Consider the following 21,483-nt stretch of genomic DNA (forward strand, 5'->3'; position numbering starts at 1 on the left):
AGTTAGATTTCTCTAGCCTATAGGTCCCCTTCTCACAGACTCGATTCCATTACCAAAATAGGAGTGTCCCCACTAAATCCCTTAAACTTCATTCTTATTAGACTTGGACTCCTGCACAGGTCTCTGTTTGTTTGGTTCTTTGTTTCCTTCCAAAGAAACCCACTCAAAAGGGTGAAAAGGGGAAGATGATTATGCCGGGACCCTAATAAAGTCAATAGTTTTTATCTAAAATTGGGCTTTAGCGCAGAAGCTTTAACATTCACAGTATATAACAGAATCTCAGATGCCTGTAAGTGTGCATCAGATCTCAATACCATTTTACTAATCCGTGCCTTCATTTGCCTTATCATGTAGACGTTACTGCTCCATAAGTTATGATCTTCTCATTCAAATTTATCTTAAACTAAATCAACATGAAGCCAGTGATCAGGGCTTACATTTACATGCCCAAGGCACTCAGATCACTGAGAAGTCAAGGAGAGTCAACTATCTGTAATAACAACAAAATTCCTATTTTCCTGGGAGAAAGGATTATTCCTCCAACAATCAGGAGGCGTCTGCAGTGCAGAAATGACCACCTGCACTTCACCCATTATCGCTGGGCAGCCTGACAGGCCCCTGAGTAACACTCTGCTCAGCCTCTGGAATGGAAACCGAAACTGGTACTTGGTATGACAGAGAAAGGAAACTGCTCTAGTGAGAGAAGAGATAAGACAGAAATAAGAGTGGCAGCAGGGACCTGGGAATTGGACTTCTGAACAGCAAGAGTAGGCAAATCACAAACCACTTGGAGTTTCCTGTGAAAAATCAACCTAAGTCCTAAATTACCTTGGTCTCCTGTGATAAGTTTAATTTAAAGAGGAAGACTATAACCATATTAATGCACTGTAAAAATAACGTATTACAGAATCACAGCAGAGACACCTTCAATTTCTATCACACATTTAACTCTAAAGGGGTTAGATTTGGGCACATGACAACAAAAAAGAAAATGTTCATATATTGGTCCAGATTCTGAGCTGCTGGGAAGCTATGAAATCTCTGGAGCTATGTCAGTTTACATCAGATCAGAACCTGGTCCTTGGGTTTGAAAAACAAATACTCACCGGGTTTTCTGTGTTCGCCCTCTTTGTCAAAAATGAGAACGCTCCCGTTTTTCTCCACGACAGCTAGGGAGCTTTCTTTGCAGTTTATCTGGCAGATTTCTTGCGGGTGCTTCTTGAAGAAGTTGGAGTGGCAGTTTGGTTTTGGGAACAACAGCAACGATGAGGATGCTACTCCTGCTGGTTGAGGAGGTGGTGACAATAAACTCATTTGGCAGCTGGTTTGTTGCCTGCCTGTCTGGCAGTCCCTTGGCATTTTGTTAGATATGCTCTTATTCTCCAGCTGTATTCAGCACTCCAGAGAAAGCCAGCCACGACACACTGTATTGTGGAAACAGCTCCAGATGCAGCAAAAACAGCTGATAAACACAAAGTCCACTGGGACCCACGTTGGAAAGGATACGTCTGTCTCTCAGCTTTTGCTTGTGGCAGTAATCGGAGAGAGAAAAGGGTTTTTACTCTTTGAAGAAGATTTGCAAAAGAAAAACAGAACCAGGCAGCCTAGGGGTTTTTTTTAGCTCATAAAAGTTCCTTGTATGACTGAAGTTCTTGTCCGATGCCACCGTGAGTGTGAATGTTGGTGAAGAGAAGGGGAGAGGCTACAGGTTTAAACCTCCACGAACTGCTCCGCCCCTCCGCCTTCTGTAAAAGGGAGAGAGACAGGAGGTGTGTCCTTTGCAGGAAATCGAAAGTATGCGGCTTTTCCCAGCCCTCTCCTTAGCGCGGGGAGGAGGGGAAGTAAAACCTGCGCGTCACACACAGAGGCAGCAAAGGGCATGGATTTAAAGGCATCAGTCAATGAAAAGAGAAAAAGTAGAGCTACTTCCATTGTTGTGCAATAAAAACTTGAGCCAGAGTTTCTTTAGCTGGGTGACTGAGCGGATACAATTCATTATCTCCAGCAGAGACAACCAATCTATTATGGCAACGACTCAGTGACTTGTAGTGTGTCAGAAAATGCAGCCCTTTCGGACCACCCCATGGTAAATTTGGACATTACATCGGTAGGATTTATCGCCCCCCCTTCCTTTCAGTAAAAGCAACGAGAAGAAAAGCATCATTTCTATGTGTCTGGTGCAATTTCTGGGCATTTCTCTCATGTCTCACCAACAGCATCCCCTGGAGCAGGGATGAGAAGTCGAACATTCTTATTTTTTTCCATCTTTCAGAAGTTTTAACAGATCCATACAGCCATATTCAAATACAATGACAAAGAAAACACAGCAGGAGTATGGATTTAACAATAGCAGAGTATGAAATATTCATAAATACTCCTGGCCTAAGTGTTATAAGAAAAATAATTCCCTAACCACCCTACCCACCACCACAAAAAGGAGAAGCTTCAGAAGCCCAATCTACCTGGAAACAGTTTGTAACACTTCCATGAAAGACCAAGTGTCTTGATAGTTGGTTCGTGTGTCTCCGTAGCTTGTCAGTTTTTCCAAGAGGACGGTGTTGATTAGCTGTCAGCCACTCAGAGAATGTTGGGGGAATACCAGATTTCCATTTTTGTAAACTGACTCTTTTGGCCTCTCTAAAGTCCTGCAGCAATCCTGTTTCCTGCCATCAGGGGAACAGGTAGATTTTCTAGAATGTCCCAAACACAGAGGCTTGAAGTAGGGTAAACCCCTACCCCAGTCACCTTAGATGGAGCACCACACACTTTCCTCCAAAATGTGGATATACTTTGACATTCAAGGAATGTAGGAGACAGGTTTGCACAGGTGCTGTCACATCTCCAGCAGTTACTATGCAGGGTGAGTACAGCTTTATGCAGTTGCCCCGGAGTCCAATAATAGCTAATTAAAATTTTATTCTGAAAGAAATGCAAAAAAAGAGAACTGGATGCTCTCATATATTGTGCCAGATATGATCCCACCTGTCAGAGGAAATGGAGATGTTTAGCTCCTCCCATATTTCTTTTACAGTACATCCCATAAAGTTGTAGTAGAGGAGACAGTATCTGTATTTTCTTTTAACAAGTTTGTAATGGAGATTTCAATCATCTAAAGAAATTTAGGGTCTCTAAGCAGATGTGTGTTAACTTCCATCTTGAGGATCTTGTAGCACTATAACCAATATCTATGTGAACAGAAATTGCAGCATGATCAGAGATGATAATATTACTGACTTACGCCTCTACAAGCTAGTACCTTAGATATCATAAAAAAATCTAATCTGGAATAGGAAGTATGAACCATAGAGAAATGTGTAATTATCCTTTGTAGGATGCTTCAGTCTCCAAACATCCATTAGTCCACTCTCTTTCAGCAGGGATAATGGATAGTTTGCAAAGGCCTGAGATTTTTGCTTAGAGTACGGAGATTTGTCTACAATATCATCCATGACACCATTCCAGTCTCCTCCTGGTACCACTGGGACATTAGTTCCGTTGGAAATAATGTCCGGTTTTTCTGCGATAAAGGGTGCATTCTCACCAATAGGATTACATACACTCCCCAAAATTAATCTCTTAGCATTGAAAATGCCTTTAATTATGATGTATCTGTCCTCTGGAGCCACTCATGACAGAATACGTTGAAAAATTAGGTTCTTGTGGATTAATATCACTACTTCCCTTCACCTGGAGTTGAAAAAGGAGTGATATTCACCTTCCCACTCAGTTTTTAAATTCTGTCTGCATCTTCATTCCTTAAATGGGTCTCCTGAAGGAAAACTATGAGACCTCCATTTGATTTTAAGTGCCTCAAAGTTTTGCTTCTCTTGGAGAGTTCATTAAGCCACTGTGCATTCCAGGAACAAAACTTTAAATACGGCTCATGAAAAATCAGTGATTGTTCAGCTGCTGATTGATGCCCAGTAGACTGATAGCCTCCAAGTGCCTCTCCATAAAACAAAAACACCACACTCCATACAATCCTCCATCCCTGTAACATCCCAGATTTCCAATATGGGCATGTCCAGATTCTAGGCAGTGTATGCCTGCACCAATCCTCCCTTCCCCCGTACACAATACAAATTAAGAATCCGCCAGAAATATACCTATATTTACCAAAATACCTACATAGGCCAAGATCATGCTGTTAGCAAGATCTAGTTTTGAGTCCTGTAGTGTTTGCCAAGAATCCAATGGGATATTGAAGTATTTCACAGAGTCTGTCAACTTTGTTATGAAGATATCAGTCTATTTGAGGCTGTATTTAATATCTGACCCCGTGAGAGCGCATTTGATGCCATTAAATACTGCTGTCTTCTTTTAAATTTGCAGAGAAGTCTGGATACAAAGAAAATGTAAAATCCTTATAAAAAAAATCCTTTTTGCCTAGCAGCAGACATCAGCTTAACTTTGTCATTAACTCTTAGCAATTTAAAGATGATGGGTCTGGAGTTATTATTGTTCTCTCTCCTTCTGGCCCCTACCACTTGATGGGCACTTCCAATCTCTAGGGGAGGCAAAATGGGACCCAATCCCATTACCTCAGAGTGTGTTCTGGAGAAAGCTAATCATGTTTTTTCTTCCCAGCCCTCCAGAGATGCCCAGTAACCACAAATTATTCCTGCATGATTGGTTTTCAAGATCTTCTTGTTTCTTCTCAAGACTGGTTAGTCTTTGCCTTAAGGAAACATTCTCTGTTTTAACTTCCTTCAGTTCTATGGCAGTTTTTCATAGTTCGTTTTCTAAATAGGTGAAACGAGCTTTCACTTCTCCTGGATCTTTAGAGAGCTCATGCATATCTTGAGATAAAAGATCAAATATGGTAGTTCGAAAGTCCCTCAGAGCTGCCGAGTTGTGTGAGAGAGACTGCTTCGTTTCCTCTGCCTTCTTTCTTTGGAGACTCAGGCTTGGCTCATGTGGTGTTTCTATTTGTCCCAGCAGGATCCATAAAAACACAACAAAAAGGGTCCCCCTTGTTTAGTTAATACATTTCGGACAGAAAGTTGTTGTCTAGATACCTGGGAGCCCTTAATTGACGAGGATTAGTGTGTGAGGATTTAGGAGACCTGGAATCAGGCAGCCATCTTCTCTACAGGTCAAGTGAACCCCCCAAGATGAACATTCTGATGGATAAAAACTTCCAGTCTTACTTCACTGACACACCTATTTTCTGCCCCTGAGCCAACTTCTGAAGGATGACAGAGACTTGACTTAGAAAATACAGCCCCTGGGCCAGAGCAGAACACAAAAATGGATGCCGTTTTTGAGTTGTTTCTCTAACACTGTTCAGAAATCAGAGCAGGCCAAAGAGTGTGTGTGTGTGTGTGTGTGTGTGTGTGTGTGTGTGTGTGTGTGTGTGATGTAACGCAGTGTGTGTGTGATGTAACGCAGAGGTTTCTCTCATCCATCTGAATTTGCATTTCTCCCCACCTCCACCCCTCAGCCCTGGAGTTGCAGTTTATGAAGGATGCATACTCCCACTGATTCTCAGCCTCAGTCCAGTGAAGAGCAATTTTTAACAGTTGCCTCTCCATCAGAAAATGCCACCCTTCTGCAAACAAAGAGAATGTTGTGTTGACTATTAAACTTCTAAGATTACAAGCAGCACAGTAGTAATGCCTATAGTTAAGGTTTGCTTAACACTATAATGTTATAACTCCCAGTTTCCAGAAGATAAACTTTAACCTTTAGGGCGGAAATTTTCCATGCTTTGTGCCTGTCTCAGGTTGAACTTTTTTGGAAAGTCTGATCAAAAACAGTTCATCCACTTGCAGGAATGAGGTCAATGAACAATATGTGAATATTGAGTTTTCCTGCTTTTTCTTTTAAACAGTCCTTGGTCCTCAGGGTAGGGAGCAGTTAACAGATGTAGCAGAGGTGGTGATGTGCCTTTTTCTGTGAAAATGTATCTATTTCACTTAATTATACACCATAGAAAACTGCCATTTGTGCCTCCGCAATATGACTTTGTTAATTATTTCTAGAAGTTCAAGATCTTGTCAAACTGCAAACTTTTTACTAAGCCTCCTGCATCATTTCTAAGCAACTATGTGAGCGGAAATAAATGGGGGTAACTCCTGTAATTAAAGCCAGGCAGGTGCTTAAATATCTTGCTGAGTCTGGGCCCAAGCAGGAAGTGTGACTACCTCTACTCTCCTTTATATTCTTTTCCATTACTAATCCCTTTATTTTCCCCAGGTCCCTTCCTCAGATGTCCATCATGCATACAATAGAGGCAGGTCATTCAATCCCTTTTTTCGCTAGAGAAATGCCTACAGGACCAGATGATTGACTTCCTTACTAATAAAGCCAAAGTGAAGAATGAAGGAAATAAAAGCGGGTTACAATTTTATTTGATGCAACTTTCATTAGCAAACTACATGCAACTAGCAGTCAGACCAAGGAAATCAGACTTCTGTGCTGCTAAATACTAAGAACAAAAAGGCCATGTGATGCAATTGCTTTTTAAGTAGATTTAATTGATTTCAATGGGGAGTTCTACTTAAACATCAGTGATATAATGTGGACCTAAACGTTTACATTGTCTTTATCTAAATACAGTAGAAACACCATTATTGCAAAAATATTACAGAACTTTATCCCATCAAATGTATTTTCTTCATTAGCATTCTTTTCACCCTGCTCACCCAACCACCAAATAGGTCAGAATTATTCACATGCGATATCACTCTTACTACATTATATTGAATAGTGTTTGCAAGTTGCTAACATCAAAATGAGGCCAGAGAATTTTACCTCAAGATGCTACCAAAAAAAAGTAGGTCAAAATGGCTTTAAGAACTGGTAGAGTTATCATGAAGCTAGTGAAATTTGACAAACAACTAACGTTAAGGTTATAAACTGGAACTCGCTGTTTGATCTGCTGGGTGCAGTAGACGGGTTATAATTTTATATTAGGTTGAAAACTAAGAAAATAATTCCTTGGACACTGATATTTTATCTTTTTCTTTGAAGTTGTCTTTTAATACTTTGAGCAGGGGGTTGGACTAGATGACCTCCTGAGGTCCCTTCCAACCCTGATATTCTATGAATACAGTGCAGGGTTAATAATATTTGATTGTAACATATACAACTACTCTCTATTCTTCCCATATACTTGAAGACAATATTTTATGGAGTTTCTAATACAAAATGTATACACTGAATGGTCAGAGTATTTTTTTAATTTGAGATTTAAGTGATATAGCAGTAATTTAATATAGTTTGTTGGTTAGAAGCTTTCAATATATGGCAGTTAAATTCTCATCCTATAGCACTACAGTTTTGGACTAGTGTTAGAGTGTGCCACAGTTTCTGTTATAAACCCTATTTTAGATTATGCTCTACATTTTTCTGCTTTGCTGAGGCTTAGTCAAACCGTTAAACTTATACAGATATTATTTGGGTTTAATCTGTTTCTTCACGTTAGTGAGACCCTAAATAATTCTGACACTCCTGAACAAGGGTGTTTGGGAATTGCCACTGAAGACTTAACACAAAAGCAAACAAACCCATTTTTGTAAGTGGTGTTTAAATTATTCCAAAGTTTTTCTCCTGTATCGGGAAGAGACTGTACTACTGGCCTGATTCCAATGGGAATTTTGGAGGAAGGAATCCAGAATCAAGAGACTAGGGAGCATTTCTGTTTCTGATGCATGTTGTGCATATTTGTGACTCAATTTTTGCCAAACCCCCGATTGTTATCGATCGCTAGAAGAAGTTTCTCTCGGAGTTTTTCTATTGTAGAATACTGTGGGAGGATCAGGATGTGATAGCAGGTCTGTGCTTCAGGGATGTGATCTTCAGACATAGTCATATGTTGGTTGAACTTTATCTTTATACAGTCCATTCCCATTACAGGGATTCGGTCACTTCCTGTGAGAAACACTACAGAGCAGAACAGAATTAGATTTCAGCTGGAAGAAGAGTTAGAAGTATGTATTTCAAATGACCTTTTATAAAGTGATGGGCATTTGAGGAATATTTACCATAGCACATTTCATATAAACTTATCTCCAATAATACTTTTTAGAATAGTACAGTTTCAGAATGATATTCAAATTATTTATATAGCCCCATAGGCATGAATAGCCTGCAGTTGAGATGCTTACAGTCTAAGGCCTTGATACTGCAAACATTGCACATATGCATAGTCTCATTGACTTCAGCAGCCTTTGGATCAGGCCCTTTATTTGCATGTTTAGCACCACTGATGTCAATGGGAGTATTTCATTCAGAAGTCACTTTTACTGCACAGAATCTTTGGGCACTGTACATGTCGGGACAGACTTTGTAGAACCCCAGAGGAGTCAATTCTACTTCAAGGAAGAGTGGCTCATGGTAACTACTCTATTTTGAAAGATTTTTCATTAGTTGAATTTTTGAGAGAAATAAACCAATCTGTTGGTGGACATGATACTCACAGAGAAAGCCCTTCTTCTGTGCCACTGTAAGCTCATGGAAAACCTTCCAGAACATTTTGATGGTGGGGTGTGATGGAGTGTACACTCCCCAGTAGACTGCATTCTTCAAAATGGAACAAAGGAAAAACGTTTACTCTAAAGAAGTGACACTCAGTGGATAAATCAGAATGATATTGGAGAAGATTCTTTCCTCTGTTCCCTTCATACCTTTTCAAATTTGTTCCAGTCATAATTAGCATTTCCAATTGCCACCTCCATCAGTTCTTGAGGCTGGAAGAATCTAAGTATCTTTCTGTCCAGGACTTTATAAAATCCCCTCTTGAACTCCTCATAAACCACCTCCACAGATTTGTTGAAGACGTAATCCACATACTTGTTGACAAAGTCCTTCCTTCACAGAACCAAAGAGAGACATTGGTTAGCTCACACACAATATTCTTCTCTTCATACACATAGGACAGTAAATATATTTGCCTGGTCACCTTGCTCCTCACCTCACAGCAATACAATAGTAATAAGAATAGCTTTTATTCAGATACAGTTTGACACACCATTTTTTCCTGTAATTTTTTTTTAAAAAGTATTTTTCTCCTTGTTAGAATTAAACTGACTAACATTCCTTTGATGCTAAGGAAGAGGGAGACATTCATTTAATGGCTCAGATAATAGTTTCAAAAGATGGTTATAAGAGAAAAGTTTCTACTGAGGTTCTAAAAAGAACTAGGTAAGTTCATGCAGGATAGGTCCTTCCATGGCTATTAGCCAATATGATCAGGGATGAAACCCCAGCCTCTAGGCATCCCTAAGCCTCTGACTGCCAGATGCTGGGACTGTGTGACAGGGGATGGATCACTTGATTACCTGTTCTGTTCATTCTCTCTGGGGCACCTGCCACTGGCCACTGTCAGAAGACAGGATACTGGATTAGCTGGAACTTTGGTCTGATCCAGTATGGCCGTTCTTATATGTCGTGTCCCAGGGGTAGGAAGTACTTTAGAATCTGACCCTCCAAACATTTATTGCTGGATTTATTGCTTACTACTGCGAACTGAAATCATGATAGTCCCAGTGACTACTCATGACAGTAAGAGCTACACTCAATACTCACAGGATCTGGCCCTGAGTTTGTAACAAAATGGCAAAAACGATTGTGTCCTGATCATAGAATCATAGAATCATAGAATATCAGAGTTGGAAGGGACCTCAAGAGGTCATCTAGTCCAACCCCCTGCTCAAAGCAGGACCAATTCCCAGCTAAATCATCCCAGCCAGGGCTTTGTCCTGATGGGGAGCCTGAAGTGGGTAAAGTCTCAACAAGTGCCTTTAGACTGCCCAGTTCTAGGGAGAGAGGCCCAGTATCATGCAATTGCACACATGCATTTCGGGGAAATGTTGGTGCGTCTCTCACAGACACGTGCCAAAGGAGGAATTGTTTTAAATCAGCTCATCAGGTGACAAGTCAGGGGTTCACATAACCTCACTAGGGAGAGGAGTCTGGGACTGAACAAAGGAGACACGTATTCACTCCCAGCCTTCCACGCAGAGGATGGTGAGAGGGACAAAGGCTCAGGTCTCTATACGGGGGTGTTTGTAAGTGTTAAGCTTATCTTTTCCTGTACCTTCCACCTTATCCCTGCTCTCCCAGCTAGGAGAGTTTGCCTCATTATTATTGGCATGGAAGTACTGAGAACTGCAGTACTTAAAAGGACACTATTGTAAAGAGCTGGACAGTTGCTCTGACTCTGAGGCCTGGTTGTGAAAGGCCCGGTTGTAAAAGGCCCACCAGTTAGAATTAAATAAACCAATCTGCATGAAGATACTTGTTTTTGTTGTTCACAGCTATGGAACTGCCATCTGGAATCAGGTCTACTTCCTTGTTGTCCCACGACACCTGAAACCATGAAAACATTCTTGTGAGAAGAGGCAACAATCCAGGCAACCTTCTCTCCATTAAACAATTCCCTACTACGGTACTTGAAATCAATATGGCTGCAAAGTTCCCACTGGTGTTGTGCGTGTTACAGAAACCTTTAATCCAATCACCTTCAAAACTGCACTATAGTGGCAAGAGAGAATGCGTGCCTGGTGCAAATGTGACCACAATTTCAGTGACTTCCTGTAACTATTAAAAGACATGGGTGTGTCAGTAATGTGCACAGGTAGAACTCTGATATGTCATTTTCAGATGGGTGTGTTTCTAGGCATTAAAGAAAACATGAAGATTTCTGTCCTCTTTTTTGCCTTTGCCATCTCCCCTTCAAGCCCAGGCCTCCCCTATCATACACAGAGCTTTTGCTCATTGATTGACAGGTTAGAACGGGCTAAATTCAACACTAGTGAAGTCCATGGAATTGCCTTTGCTTACAACAAGTCAAGATCTGGCCCACTGTGATTGGAAGAGACCAGCCTCAGAGCCAAAGGGCTCATCGCTCCAATAAGAGACTATGATAATTAAAACAAAATCGGTTAGTTCCTACAAGTATCTTATTTAAAGTGGGGTTTTCATTTTCAAAGATTGGGAAGCTGGGAAAATAATTTGTACTGCAGTAGCATGTCGGAGCCCCAGTCACCGACTAGGACACCATTGTGCCCGGTACTGTACAAACAGAACAAAAAGATTGCCCCTGCCTCAAAGAGCTGATAAAAAGACACTCTAGACTTGCATTCCCATAGTGGCTTATTCTGAATTTCCAGAGGGAACAGTCGTTGTCTCCTAAACTGGATAACATGCAGGGAGGAAAAAAAATGAATAAGCGACTGAAGTAAGTACACGAAAAGCTTCTAAATACCACATCAGCAGTGTAAGAGCGCCCAATTCACGGTGTGAAGCAAAGAACAACATTTCAAAAGTGAAAGCAATTGTAACTACTGTAGTGCATAGCAAATGAAGTGGACATGTATCATAATGGCTTCCAGAGGTACTCACACAATAATGTATCTGAAGATTCTCTTCAATATCATCATACTCATAATCTAGAACTGCCTGCAAACTCCTAAAGGAAAAAAAAAAAAAGACAAAAATATACTTATAAATTGTTAGATGACAGACCAACATGATAAATTACCCTGCACCGTGAGTAGTGAAATCTCAACCATTTATTATTGATTTGTAATAACTATGAGCCATTATGTTTAATATACAACAATTAAAAAATTGATTGTTTGTAGATTAAATTATGCTAACCGTAGCAGTAAATACTATAGTTAAACATATTTCCAGTCGCAAGCAACAAAAAATTGTAAATTCTGCACTCATGGATAGAAGAACCTGATACGTGTCACGGACAAAGGCCACCATGAGAAGTTTTGGGCTCAAAAACCAGTAGAAAATCTACACCCACTTCCCCCATCTCTGCTACCGTATGCCCCAGAGTTCTGTTCTTCTCATCAATCTCTGTCTCCCTTCCCTCCTGCAGGTCAAGCTCGGAATTTTTTGTTTTCTCAATATCTGTCCAGGAAAAACCTGTATCTCAAGTCTGGTTGTCCCATAAAACATATGGAATTCAACTTCTTAGAAGTCAAGATGAGTTCTATGTTATAAAGCAAAAGTTGCTTTGTATGCAAGCGGCACTTGTATGTATGTTTTTATTGCCCAGCGCAATTACTAGTAACTGTAATTTGTCCTTTCCCCCCCCCCTCTTAACACTGAATCTCTAGGCTTTGATGACAACACAAGCTATTCAGGCTCTGCTCTTTTATTTATGCCGACAGCCTCACAACAGCGCAATGTATGTAATAGGTTGTATTTCACAGCTGCCTGTGCTACATTCTCTCCTTCTGTTCCAGACAGACAGCAGATAAGACGTAACATAGGGCGGGGTGTGCAGCTGTCTGATAGATCTTTACCGTTAGGGCTTTGTGTGGCTCAAGGTGCTACTGATTCCCTAAAAAAAAATGGATCCAGGTGTACTCATCAATGCATCTCCTCCTGTTATAATGCATGGCCTTAATCCCCAAATCAAATCACAACCAACAGAAAGGTACTACAAAAATAGGCAAAACCAGACACACAACCTGGTACGAGGGTGGCCGAAGTGTGGAATGCTACAGAGTGGGTCATAGCAGCCCTCATTCTTAACGTGGGTCCAGAGAGAAGCGATTACGAGACTGCATATAAAACTCAATTTGATCAAGACTGCAATACGGTCTATTTTAAGAGCAACAGTGCTGCTGGCAAATTATTGCCAACGCGAGTCTCACAAAGGCAGCTTGCATGACCCTGACACAGAACTCAAGCACAGAAAAATAACAGAACATTTGCTACTCTTATGCTTCCACCTATCTATGTTCTTATATAGCCCCGACTTTACCTCAGTACCTGAATACCTCACACCTATTAGCCAATTTATCCTCACAACCCCTTGGTAGGAAAATGGTAATCCCATTTTACAGATATGAAACTGAGACAGAGAATTAAAGTGACTTGCCCAAAGTCACACACAGGAAATCAGTGGGAGCGCTGGAAACGGAACACTGCCTCAAATCCCAGGTCAGTGTCTGAACCACAAGACTGTTCTTCCTCCACTCTACAGACAATATAGTGAATGCCAACAAACTATCCAACCCATTCATATACATGTGGGTACATGCACAAACTCCTTTAGACATCCAGCTGGAATCAATAACTGAAATCACTTACTTCCCTACCACAGGACTCAGCTCTTTCAAATCTTCGAGTGAAGGCTTCTTATCCAGAAGTTTCTTAAAAATAGCGAGTGGGAAAGGGATGAAGGCAATGATCCTGTTGAACAGGGAGAGCCCACACAGGATCCCAAAGAGGAAATACTTTTTCTTCTCTACTGAAGGCTGAAAAAAAATCCAAGTGTTGAAATATTATAACTGGAGAACCAAGTAAGTAGTAGGTCATGATGGAACAAAAAACAAACAAGCAAGCCAGAAAGGCGAGATCGGAAAGACAAAATTTACGTAAATCTTTTGGTACATTTTTGAGCCCTAAAAACATTAATTACAGAATTTTTTATACTAGTTAAAGGAGCATCATGTCAAGGTCAATCGATGCAAAATTTAACTCCCACTGCACATTTTTAAAACATTTTTGTTATGGTAATTAAGAAAAAGCAAAATCAGCAACAACAAAACCTATCAGTCATCTAAGAAGAGCTGAAACTATGTTTAAAGAAACCCCACCAGAACCTTCTGATGCTCCCCAAGGCTCAACCCTGCTCCATTCAAGTCAATGGCAAAACTCCCATTGAAAAAAAATGGGAGTAGGACAGAGCCCTAAGTAGAGGGGACACCTGGAATAAGAGGTCTGCTCCTGTTTTGAAGCCCAATCTAAGATCCTCTGAAGTTAATGAGACTCTTTAAGGAGGACTGAATCAGGCTACTGGAAAAGAGAGGGCATCTGGCAACTTTGGGGCATGCATTAGCCACAGATATGCCATCAGTGGATTTCATTGACCTCTTGTGTCTCACTGGGGAACGTGTTAGAGGTCTCACTCTGTGCCTCATCTGCAAAGGATAAGAGTCCGTTACAGGCCCACCGAGTACACCTTGGCTCTTTAACTGTAGCAGTTCATGCTTTTAATCCCCGGTGCATCGGCCAAGAGGTGTGTGTCACACTATCACTTCACAGAGTGCAAACCAAAGGCAATTACTGAGCAAAATTATCTTGAAAAGCCCTCTTTTAGACTTTATTTGGTGCATTAAGTCTTTCTCTTTTTTGGTTCACATTTATTTGGAAATTGGGGTGAAGGAATTTACCTTTTTTCTTCCCCCTCCCTGACAAAAATAGATTTTGCTGAGCACTAAAACTAAATATCACAAAGGAGTAAGGACACAGAATAAATTGGGCAACTGCGGTATAAAGTGTACAAAAGCAGCATATGGCCACTTGAAGAGTTGCCACTGATTGTAGGAATTTAATTGTTTTTGACTATGCTTGTAGTTAGCCTGGGAACACCAGTCATTCAGAATTCTAGAACCATGGAACTGGTCTCCCATCTGACTGCAGCTCACCTGAACTCTCAGAGATGCACTCTGATGATCAGTTACAATTTGTACAATTACTAATGGTAAGTTTCAGTACAGAGCACAGTAATCCACACACTGCTGTGGTCTGGCTAATTACTGAGGTTAGACAGAAAATATAATCTGAGTGGTTAACGTTCTCTAACTTTATTTCTTAGAAAATATTTCTTGTAGGAATACAGGAATTGCCAGACCTGGATCAGAAGTCCCGCTAGTCAGAAGCAGCAAGAACCCCCACAGGAGGTAGAATCTGCCTCTCATAACGATCTCATCCTAATCCCTAATATCTAGAGAATGACGTAAAACATGAGGCATGATATTTGTATCCCTTTAAAACTAGTATTTGTACGATTATAACTCTGGATAAACTTGTAATCCATATAAATGTCCAGTCCCTTTCTGAATCTCATTAAATTCTTGGCCGCAGAGAACTCCACAGTCCAATTACTCACTGAATGGAAAATTATTTCCTTCAATACTTTTCAGTTTCGTTGAACGTCCCCTTGTTCTTGTGTTGTGAGAAAAGACAACAAAGCTCACGATTTATCATGTATAGAGCATTAATTGATTTACATGCTTTAATCATGTCCCTTCCTATTTAACTCCTTTCTACGGTCAACTAAGTCCCAGTCTTTGCAATCTCTCTGCATACGAGTTTTCCCACGCACCCAATCATTCTCTGAACCCTCTCCAATTCCGCAATATAAAACACCCAGGTGGTACAGACCCTCTTCTCTGGAAAATTGCCACAGCCTTCCAAGACCCTCCCCTGCCAACTCCAGCTACTGGGCAGAAGGTAAGGAAGCTTGGAGTCAAAATGCAAATTACTTCCTTTGTCTCTTGACCCTGAATGGCTTGAGCAGATTCTGACTTACGCTGGTAGGAAACCACATTGGGGACGCAGGGTCACAATACACGAACATCCCATATTGTGGATCCACCATCTCTTCAAATACGTACAGGAAGAATTCTAACGTCACTCCGCCCGCATCCAGGCCCCTCAACTCCCCTTCAAATTGCACCTGCAGAAACATAGAGAAAGATGGGTATTCTTCGTAGCCGTTGTTCCAAAGTCAATGCAGACTACTATTCCCCCAGAAATGGGGCAGTCAACACCACATTCATCCCTTAGTGCCGGAGTCAAACTACTAAGTGCAGCGTATGCACAGCTTTAGGGTTTGAAAGAATCAGCCCTTTCCAAGACCAGAGCAGGAACAACTCTGCAAAGGGATGATTTGTGAAGACTTCATCATTCCCGCTCTTACAAATTGCCATTCTCACCTCTCTTTTGAACTCTGACTCACCTCGTTTCCCTTCTCTACCTTCTGAAAAATGATGTCCACAACACACTGCTACAGTACACGTTATGTCTGCTTAGAGACACACTGCTCTCTTTTTTTCCCCCTCAAGATAAGCTGAAGTTGGCTTTTGAACTCGCCAGCCCTCTGAGGTCCCATGACAAAGCAATAGACAAGGCACACCAAGTCAGCCTGCATTCTAATGAAGAACCACACGCTGTGGTATCATACTGATCCAAGGGCAGGAAGTATTAACAGAGAGGGGTAAATGTTCACTATCGTGCAGATGTAAGACCACAAACCTTGCAGTAATTGATCTTTGTTAATGGGGGGGATCATATGGTTAAAATCTCAAAACCCTGGTTAAAATTTTCAAAGCTGTCGAGGGTAACCGAGTATATAAATCTGCCTAATGCGTTGAAACCGATCCTTGCTAATTAGCTAATTAGGCACCTGTCTTCAGGTGCATGCTACCTAGAGCTGATCAGAAAATGTTTTTTCTTTCATGGAAAATTCTGAGTTTTCATCATAAACTGAAACTAAAATGTTTTTGAATTTTCACCCAAAAAGTTTTCATTTTTCCCCCCAACTAAAACGTGACATTTCTGTGGCAAGCAGGCCATTTTCGGAAATAATTTCAGGTAATTGAGAGGCAGTTGCAACGGAAATTTTTCAATCAGCCCTAATTCCAACCAGTTATACAGTTTCTCTCTAATCTCCCTCGTATTGCTAAGTAGGAAGAACATGACTGGGCACCATACCAACAACTGCTTTTTCAGGACACTGTCCTCCACCAGACTTAGTTTACGTAAAGTATCTTCAACCAGGTTGCTGCGTTTAACTTGCAGAGGAAAAACAGGCAACTCAGGAAGCTCACTCTTTCTCAGCAGTTCATTCTGCTTCAGTATGAATTGGGCTTCTACCTTCGCACCCTAAAAAAAATGAATATATAACTATATTTCCAGCATCTTGCCTGAAAAAAATACTGCATTGATAATGGGTGAAACATTTTCTCCTCTATGTGACATTTGCCCAGCTCTAGCCACTAATTTATTGCACTGCACACCCATTTTCTTTCATTTGAAACATACTGTGTTAGAAGTAAGTGGTATTCACGTCATACAGCATAATTAGAACTTCTTTTACAAGGAGAGTTAGATGAAAATGTGAATGAACTCCATATCAAAAGAGTCATTTTCCAGGAAAACATGACAGAAATGACTATGGCAAACCACTTGATTTATGGCTTATTGCAACAATCTATAACCCACTAAATGCCCCCCCACTCACAGCCCCCATGACTGGAGGGTGTTAACTGGACACTTCACCTGGTATGGTCCCTTGAAATGTGGTAATTGCTTATGCTAAATCTTTGTATTTAGTGGTGACACTTTGCATACCTTTCCCCAGAGCTCTGTGTAAGCTCGAAAGCGTCTCTCTCTCCCCAGCAGAAGTTGGTCCAATAAAAGATATTACCTCACCCACCTTGTCTCTCTATAGCAAACCAAAACACCCATTGGTAAAAGAAGACTTAAGTGATGTTCAAAGGAGTAACTTTTGATGTTCAATTGCAAATTCCGTTCTTTGTTACATCAGAATGGCCCCAAATCCTGCAATTCAATCCACACAGGCAGAGTCCTGAGCCTGGTCAGACCCCGACCCCCCCGGGTTCGGAAAGCTCACACAGCGTGGCACACTTAATAAGATCTAAATAATTCTCATGTAGGGGGAACTACTCTTCTCCTATAGGAAAAGCAGCTAGGTGCTGGCCGAGGCTCCAGAAGCCCTTTGTTAAAATTCTGCCACCAAACGACAGGGAAATTAGGACAAATCCCCTCCCCCTCCTTATAATTGACTAAATTCCACTGACCTGTAGGTGTATTTTCAAATAATTGTCCTGGGAGACAATGCTCCCAAGCTCCGTTACAAGTTCTTTTCCTCCCCCACCCCGAATCTAAAACCACACTGCCCCATGTCATGTTACAGAGTCGATCATGTTAGTATACTATTTGAACAACCAATGCCATTTTCCCCAAGAACAAAATATAAACATCTCCAGCAAAATACTTTATATTGCCACTGATAGCAAGTGCTGGGTCACGAAAATACTTTACTTAAGCTGTAGTGTAGCCATAGCCTAAGTCAGTATAAGTTATGTCGCTCAGGGGTGTGAATATGCCACCCCCATGAGTGACGTAAGTTACATCGACCTAAGTGCTGGTGTGCACAGAGCTATGGAAAGCTACTGCCACTCGCGGGGGCTGGAGTCATTAAGTTGATGGGAGAGCTCCCTCTTGTCAGCATAGATTCTGCACTAACAGCGCTACAGCTGCACCACTGTAAGCTCTGTAGTTTAGCCATAGCCTTAGTTTGGAAAAAAAAAGTGAATAGATTCTAAGTCCTTCACTTTAGCACATGCTCCTGGGGTTGTAATGCCACTGTAGTTTTGTGGCGCACAAAAAACAAACCAACCTAGACTGTTTCTCAGAGTATACAGAGACCAGGTCATACCTCTTGCATGAAAAATGAATCAAAGTGGAACACTTGAGTCTTGGAAACCAAGTTAAAGATAAAAGGGAAACGGCAGAATATGACGGGAACGTCGTCTTCATGACACGAATTCTACCAATGAGAATGGTACATATCTTTTGAATACTTAAAAATAAAACAGGTAAGTCCCAGTTTCCGCACTCTTAACTCATTGATTCCCTCTCTTCCCCGTCCCCACACACAAAGAAGTGGCACTGCAAGACTGCAGTCTCCTTCCCCTTCTTGCCTAGGAGAGAATTATAACAGTCCCTCTACCCCTTTGGATTAGCTGCTGTGCATCACGTGCAGGTCCTGGGGCCCATTTCCCCCACCAACCAGTACTGCAACTAAACCCAGACTTAAAAATCAAAACACAGCTACAATATGGAGTTAACATGAAGGTTAGAAATTTCAGAGGTAGTGGTTCTGACACTGGACTGGGAGTCAGGAAACCAAGGTTCTATTCCTTCAACCCTCTGTGCCTCTATATCCCCTCCCAGGGTTGTGTGTGTTTCTCTATTTAGACTGTGAGCTCTTCTGGGCAGATGCTGTCTCTTGCTTAGCGGCTGTTTAGAGCCTGGCACAGTCTGGCCTGCATCTCAGCTGGAGATACTAGGTGTTACAACAATAAAAAACGAAGGCGCAACTGCTGTCTTTTAACCATCCACTGTCCTTAGAAACTCTGGAATAACCAGGAGACGGTACAATGTCATACTTACAGTTGTAATTTGCCATGAGCGCCACCTTCCTACGTCGGTTGGAATAAATGTCCCGGAGATTTCATCTATGTAAAAATTGCTTAACTGTAGTGTGTAGTTAGCCTTCCTGTTTGCCTTGAAATGGAATAAAATTTGGGTTAAGATGCACATGTTTGCTTAGAAACAGTGATGATTCTCTATGGATTTATTCAGACTAGACATGCTTACCCTGTACAGCTTTTCAAGCACTTCTAGGAGAGGTTTGGTGTCCCGGCAACGGGGAGAAGCGTAAAATGGCAGCTGAGATACTACAACCTTTTTAAACATCTGCACCACATTGTCCAAAAAGGATGCTGACAACGACGTCCAGCATTTTTCTGAAATATGAGGGGAAAATATTCATGTAAATGAAACTCCCCAGCCAAAAAAACAACGAAACAAAAATCTCTAAAGAAACACACACGTCCCAGCCTTCCTCCACAAACACACCTTTCAGCTTGCATTTTTATGAATGATACATGATTCAAAGTGTTTTTTAATGCAACGTGGTTTTGGAGGGAAACAATGCAGCCACTAAATGCAATCAGACACCATATTTCAGCTATTTACACCCACTTATATAAAACACACATACAAAACTACAACAGATGAGAGCAATACCAAACCTAATCATGTGAACTTATGACCACTCCAGGCCAATAAACAGTCAGAGTTCAAGGGTAATTTTCCTAGTCCGTCAAAGGCTCTTGTCACCCCTCTCTGAGTCCCTCTCCACTGGCTCCCTCTTCTCTATTGTATCAAACATAAGTTACTTGTCCTTAATTTCAAGGCCCTTCACAATCTATTCCTACCCTACCCTCTCATTCAGTATCAAAAAGTTAAGTCCTGCCTCCAAACGGACCATGATGCCAGCCTCCACTGTTCACTTGTTAAACTTTCAAACAAGCACCTTCATGTTTCTCCCACGCTGCCCCGAAGGCTTGGGAATGCTTACCATAAACATCCACACAGCTACCTCATTACCCTCCTTCAAAACCCCACTGCCAAGATGCCTATAAATCCCTGACAACAACTGGGCTACTGATGTGCTGAGACCACTGGCTATCATGCTGATCAATATTATCTCATTGTTTCCTATGCTCTCCAGTCTGTCTGTGTCCACCTAATTTATTTGGTCTTATAATTAGATTGTAAGCTCTCTGGGGTAGTGACTGTCTTTTTGTTCTGTGCGTTCAGTGCCCCATGGACCAGGAGCTTGTGTGTCTAGGATTTCTAGGCCTGGTAGTACAAACAACAACAAGAAGGGAGCCCACTGGTTGTTTAGGATGAAGGCGGAGATATATGGTCTGTGAGTTGTGGAAAAGATGCACATGAAATTGAGCAGAGGAACTGAGGAGTAGAGTGTAGATGGAGTGTAGAATATATTATTTCCTTGCTTTTTAGGGTTTGCATTGATTTGACTATGCAGTCTAGCACCTTTGGATCTAACTAACAAAAATTGTGAGAGAGAATAACTCTCTCTCTCTCTCACACACACACACACACACAAAGATTTTGGGACAGCACCACTATCTACAAGTAGTGAAGTGAAGAGGCAAAAGTTATCACTTTGTATGTTTGCACCAGTATGTTAACCATGTCCTAATTAAGTCATTTTAAAATGTGTGCTGAAGTTACATCTCAGGCAGTGGCTTCTCCTCATGCTCAAAGCGAAACAACCTTACCCAGTATGTTTGAGGAACGGTCACTCATGCTATTAATGGCCTGCGCAAGTTGCATAACAAAAGGCTCCAAGTTCTGTTCTTTGTACATCACAGAGCATTCTGGTAGGAGTAGGAAAACAGATAAAGCCTCCTGATGAGGAGAACGCAGTGGAAGACCAGGAATCAGTTCAGCCAACAGATAGTAATTTATCTGTATGCAATAAAATAAAATAAATAAAGGTGGAGGAGAGAAAGCACTTAGAGAATGATTTGCAGTGCAATATACGGCCAATACTTTCTACCTGGCATAATGCTGGACTTGAAACTTTGCAGGAGAGTTTTGTATGTAGAGTTTAAAACATTCAATGCAGTCAGAGTTCAGATGTAGTTAAAATAAAAAATAATCTATGTTAAAATTGGGGTAAAAAGGGATGAAGAGAGGTTTGTTTGTTAGAGCTGTTGTATACATACTGTCAATTGTGCCTTAAAACTGACTCCGAAGTACTATTTTGCACCTTTCTATTCAGAGATGATGAGCCACTTACTGGCCCAAATCCCTAAACTATCCAAATTATTTGGAAGTTGTGCTGCTGCTCTGTTTCTTGTCTACCTCCCAATTGCAAAGTCATGGTGTTAAAAAACAGAAATACTTTTGACATTATACCACACGCGAGGAGATTTAGGCCTGGGATAAAGAGTTGTCCCCATCCTCTCATATACTTGCCAGCTACCTCTTTTTTATGTTTAAAAATAATTCCTCATACTTGGGAGGTGAAGACTTTGGGAGATGAGAGGTTTAGGGAAATTAACAGCCTATCGGGAGAGTCCATGTGTTAGCATA

General features: G+C 41.2%; 2 protein-coding genes across 13 annotated transcripts in view; both read right to left on the reverse strand.

The window, feature by feature from the left end:
- LOC101952491 (E3 ISG15--protein ligase HERC5) overlaps positions 1 to 1,756 on the reverse strand; it is a 47,912-nt gene extending 46,156 nt beyond the window's left edge. The window contains exon 1 of one of the 2 annotated variants that reach the window (XM_042856274.2): positions 1,107 to 1,756. In XM_042856274.2, coding sequence (XP_042712208.2) covers positions 1,107 to 1,359 — 253 coding nt within the window. In that variant the 5' untranslated portion in view covers positions 1,360 to 1,756. The remainder of the gene's footprint in view (positions 1 to 1,106) is intronic. The other variant, XM_065597522.1, reaches the window with a different exon arrangement.
- Positions 1,757 to 6,458: 4,702 nt separating this feature from the next.
- LOC135983881 (probable E3 ubiquitin-protein ligase HERC6) overlaps positions 6,459 to 21,483 on the reverse strand; it is a 77,688-nt gene continuing 62,663 nt past the window's right edge. For 9 of the 11 annotated variants that reach the window (XM_065597516.1, XM_065597518.1, XM_065597514.1 and 6 more), the window contains 12 exons: positions 20,664 to 20,853; positions 19,168 to 19,316; positions 18,961 to 19,074; positions 18,224 to 18,334; positions 16,474 to 16,644; positions 15,290 to 15,436; positions 13,063 to 13,229; positions 11,350 to 11,416; positions 10,244 to 10,314; positions 8,631 to 8,814; positions 8,424 to 8,526; positions 6,459 to 7,887 (listed from right to left, as the gene is read on the reverse strand). In XM_065597516.1, the coding sequence (XP_065453588.1) occupies positions 7,676 to 7,887; positions 8,424 to 8,526; positions 8,631 to 8,814; positions 10,244 to 10,314; positions 11,350 to 11,416; positions 13,063 to 13,229; positions 15,290 to 15,436; positions 16,474 to 16,644; positions 18,224 to 18,334; positions 18,961 to 19,074; positions 19,168 to 19,316; positions 20,664 to 20,853 (1,686 nt within the window). In that variant the 3' untranslated portion in view covers positions 6,459 to 7,675. The remainder of the gene's footprint in view (positions 7,888 to 8,423; positions 8,527 to 8,630; positions 8,815 to 10,243; positions 10,315 to 11,349; positions 11,417 to 13,062; positions 13,230 to 15,289; positions 15,437 to 16,473; positions 16,645 to 18,223; positions 18,335 to 18,960; positions 19,075 to 19,167; positions 19,317 to 20,663; positions 20,854 to 21,483) is intronic. The other 2 variants (XM_065597512.1, XM_065597513.1) reach the window with 2 other exon arrangements.

The sequence above is a fragment of the Chrysemys picta genome, chromosome 5 (assembly GCF_011386835.1).
Source record: "Chrysemys picta bellii isolate R12L10 chromosome 5, ASM1138683v2, whole genome shotgun sequence".
Lineage (NCBI taxonomy): Eukaryota > Metazoa > Chordata > Testudines > Emydidae > Chrysemys > Chrysemys picta.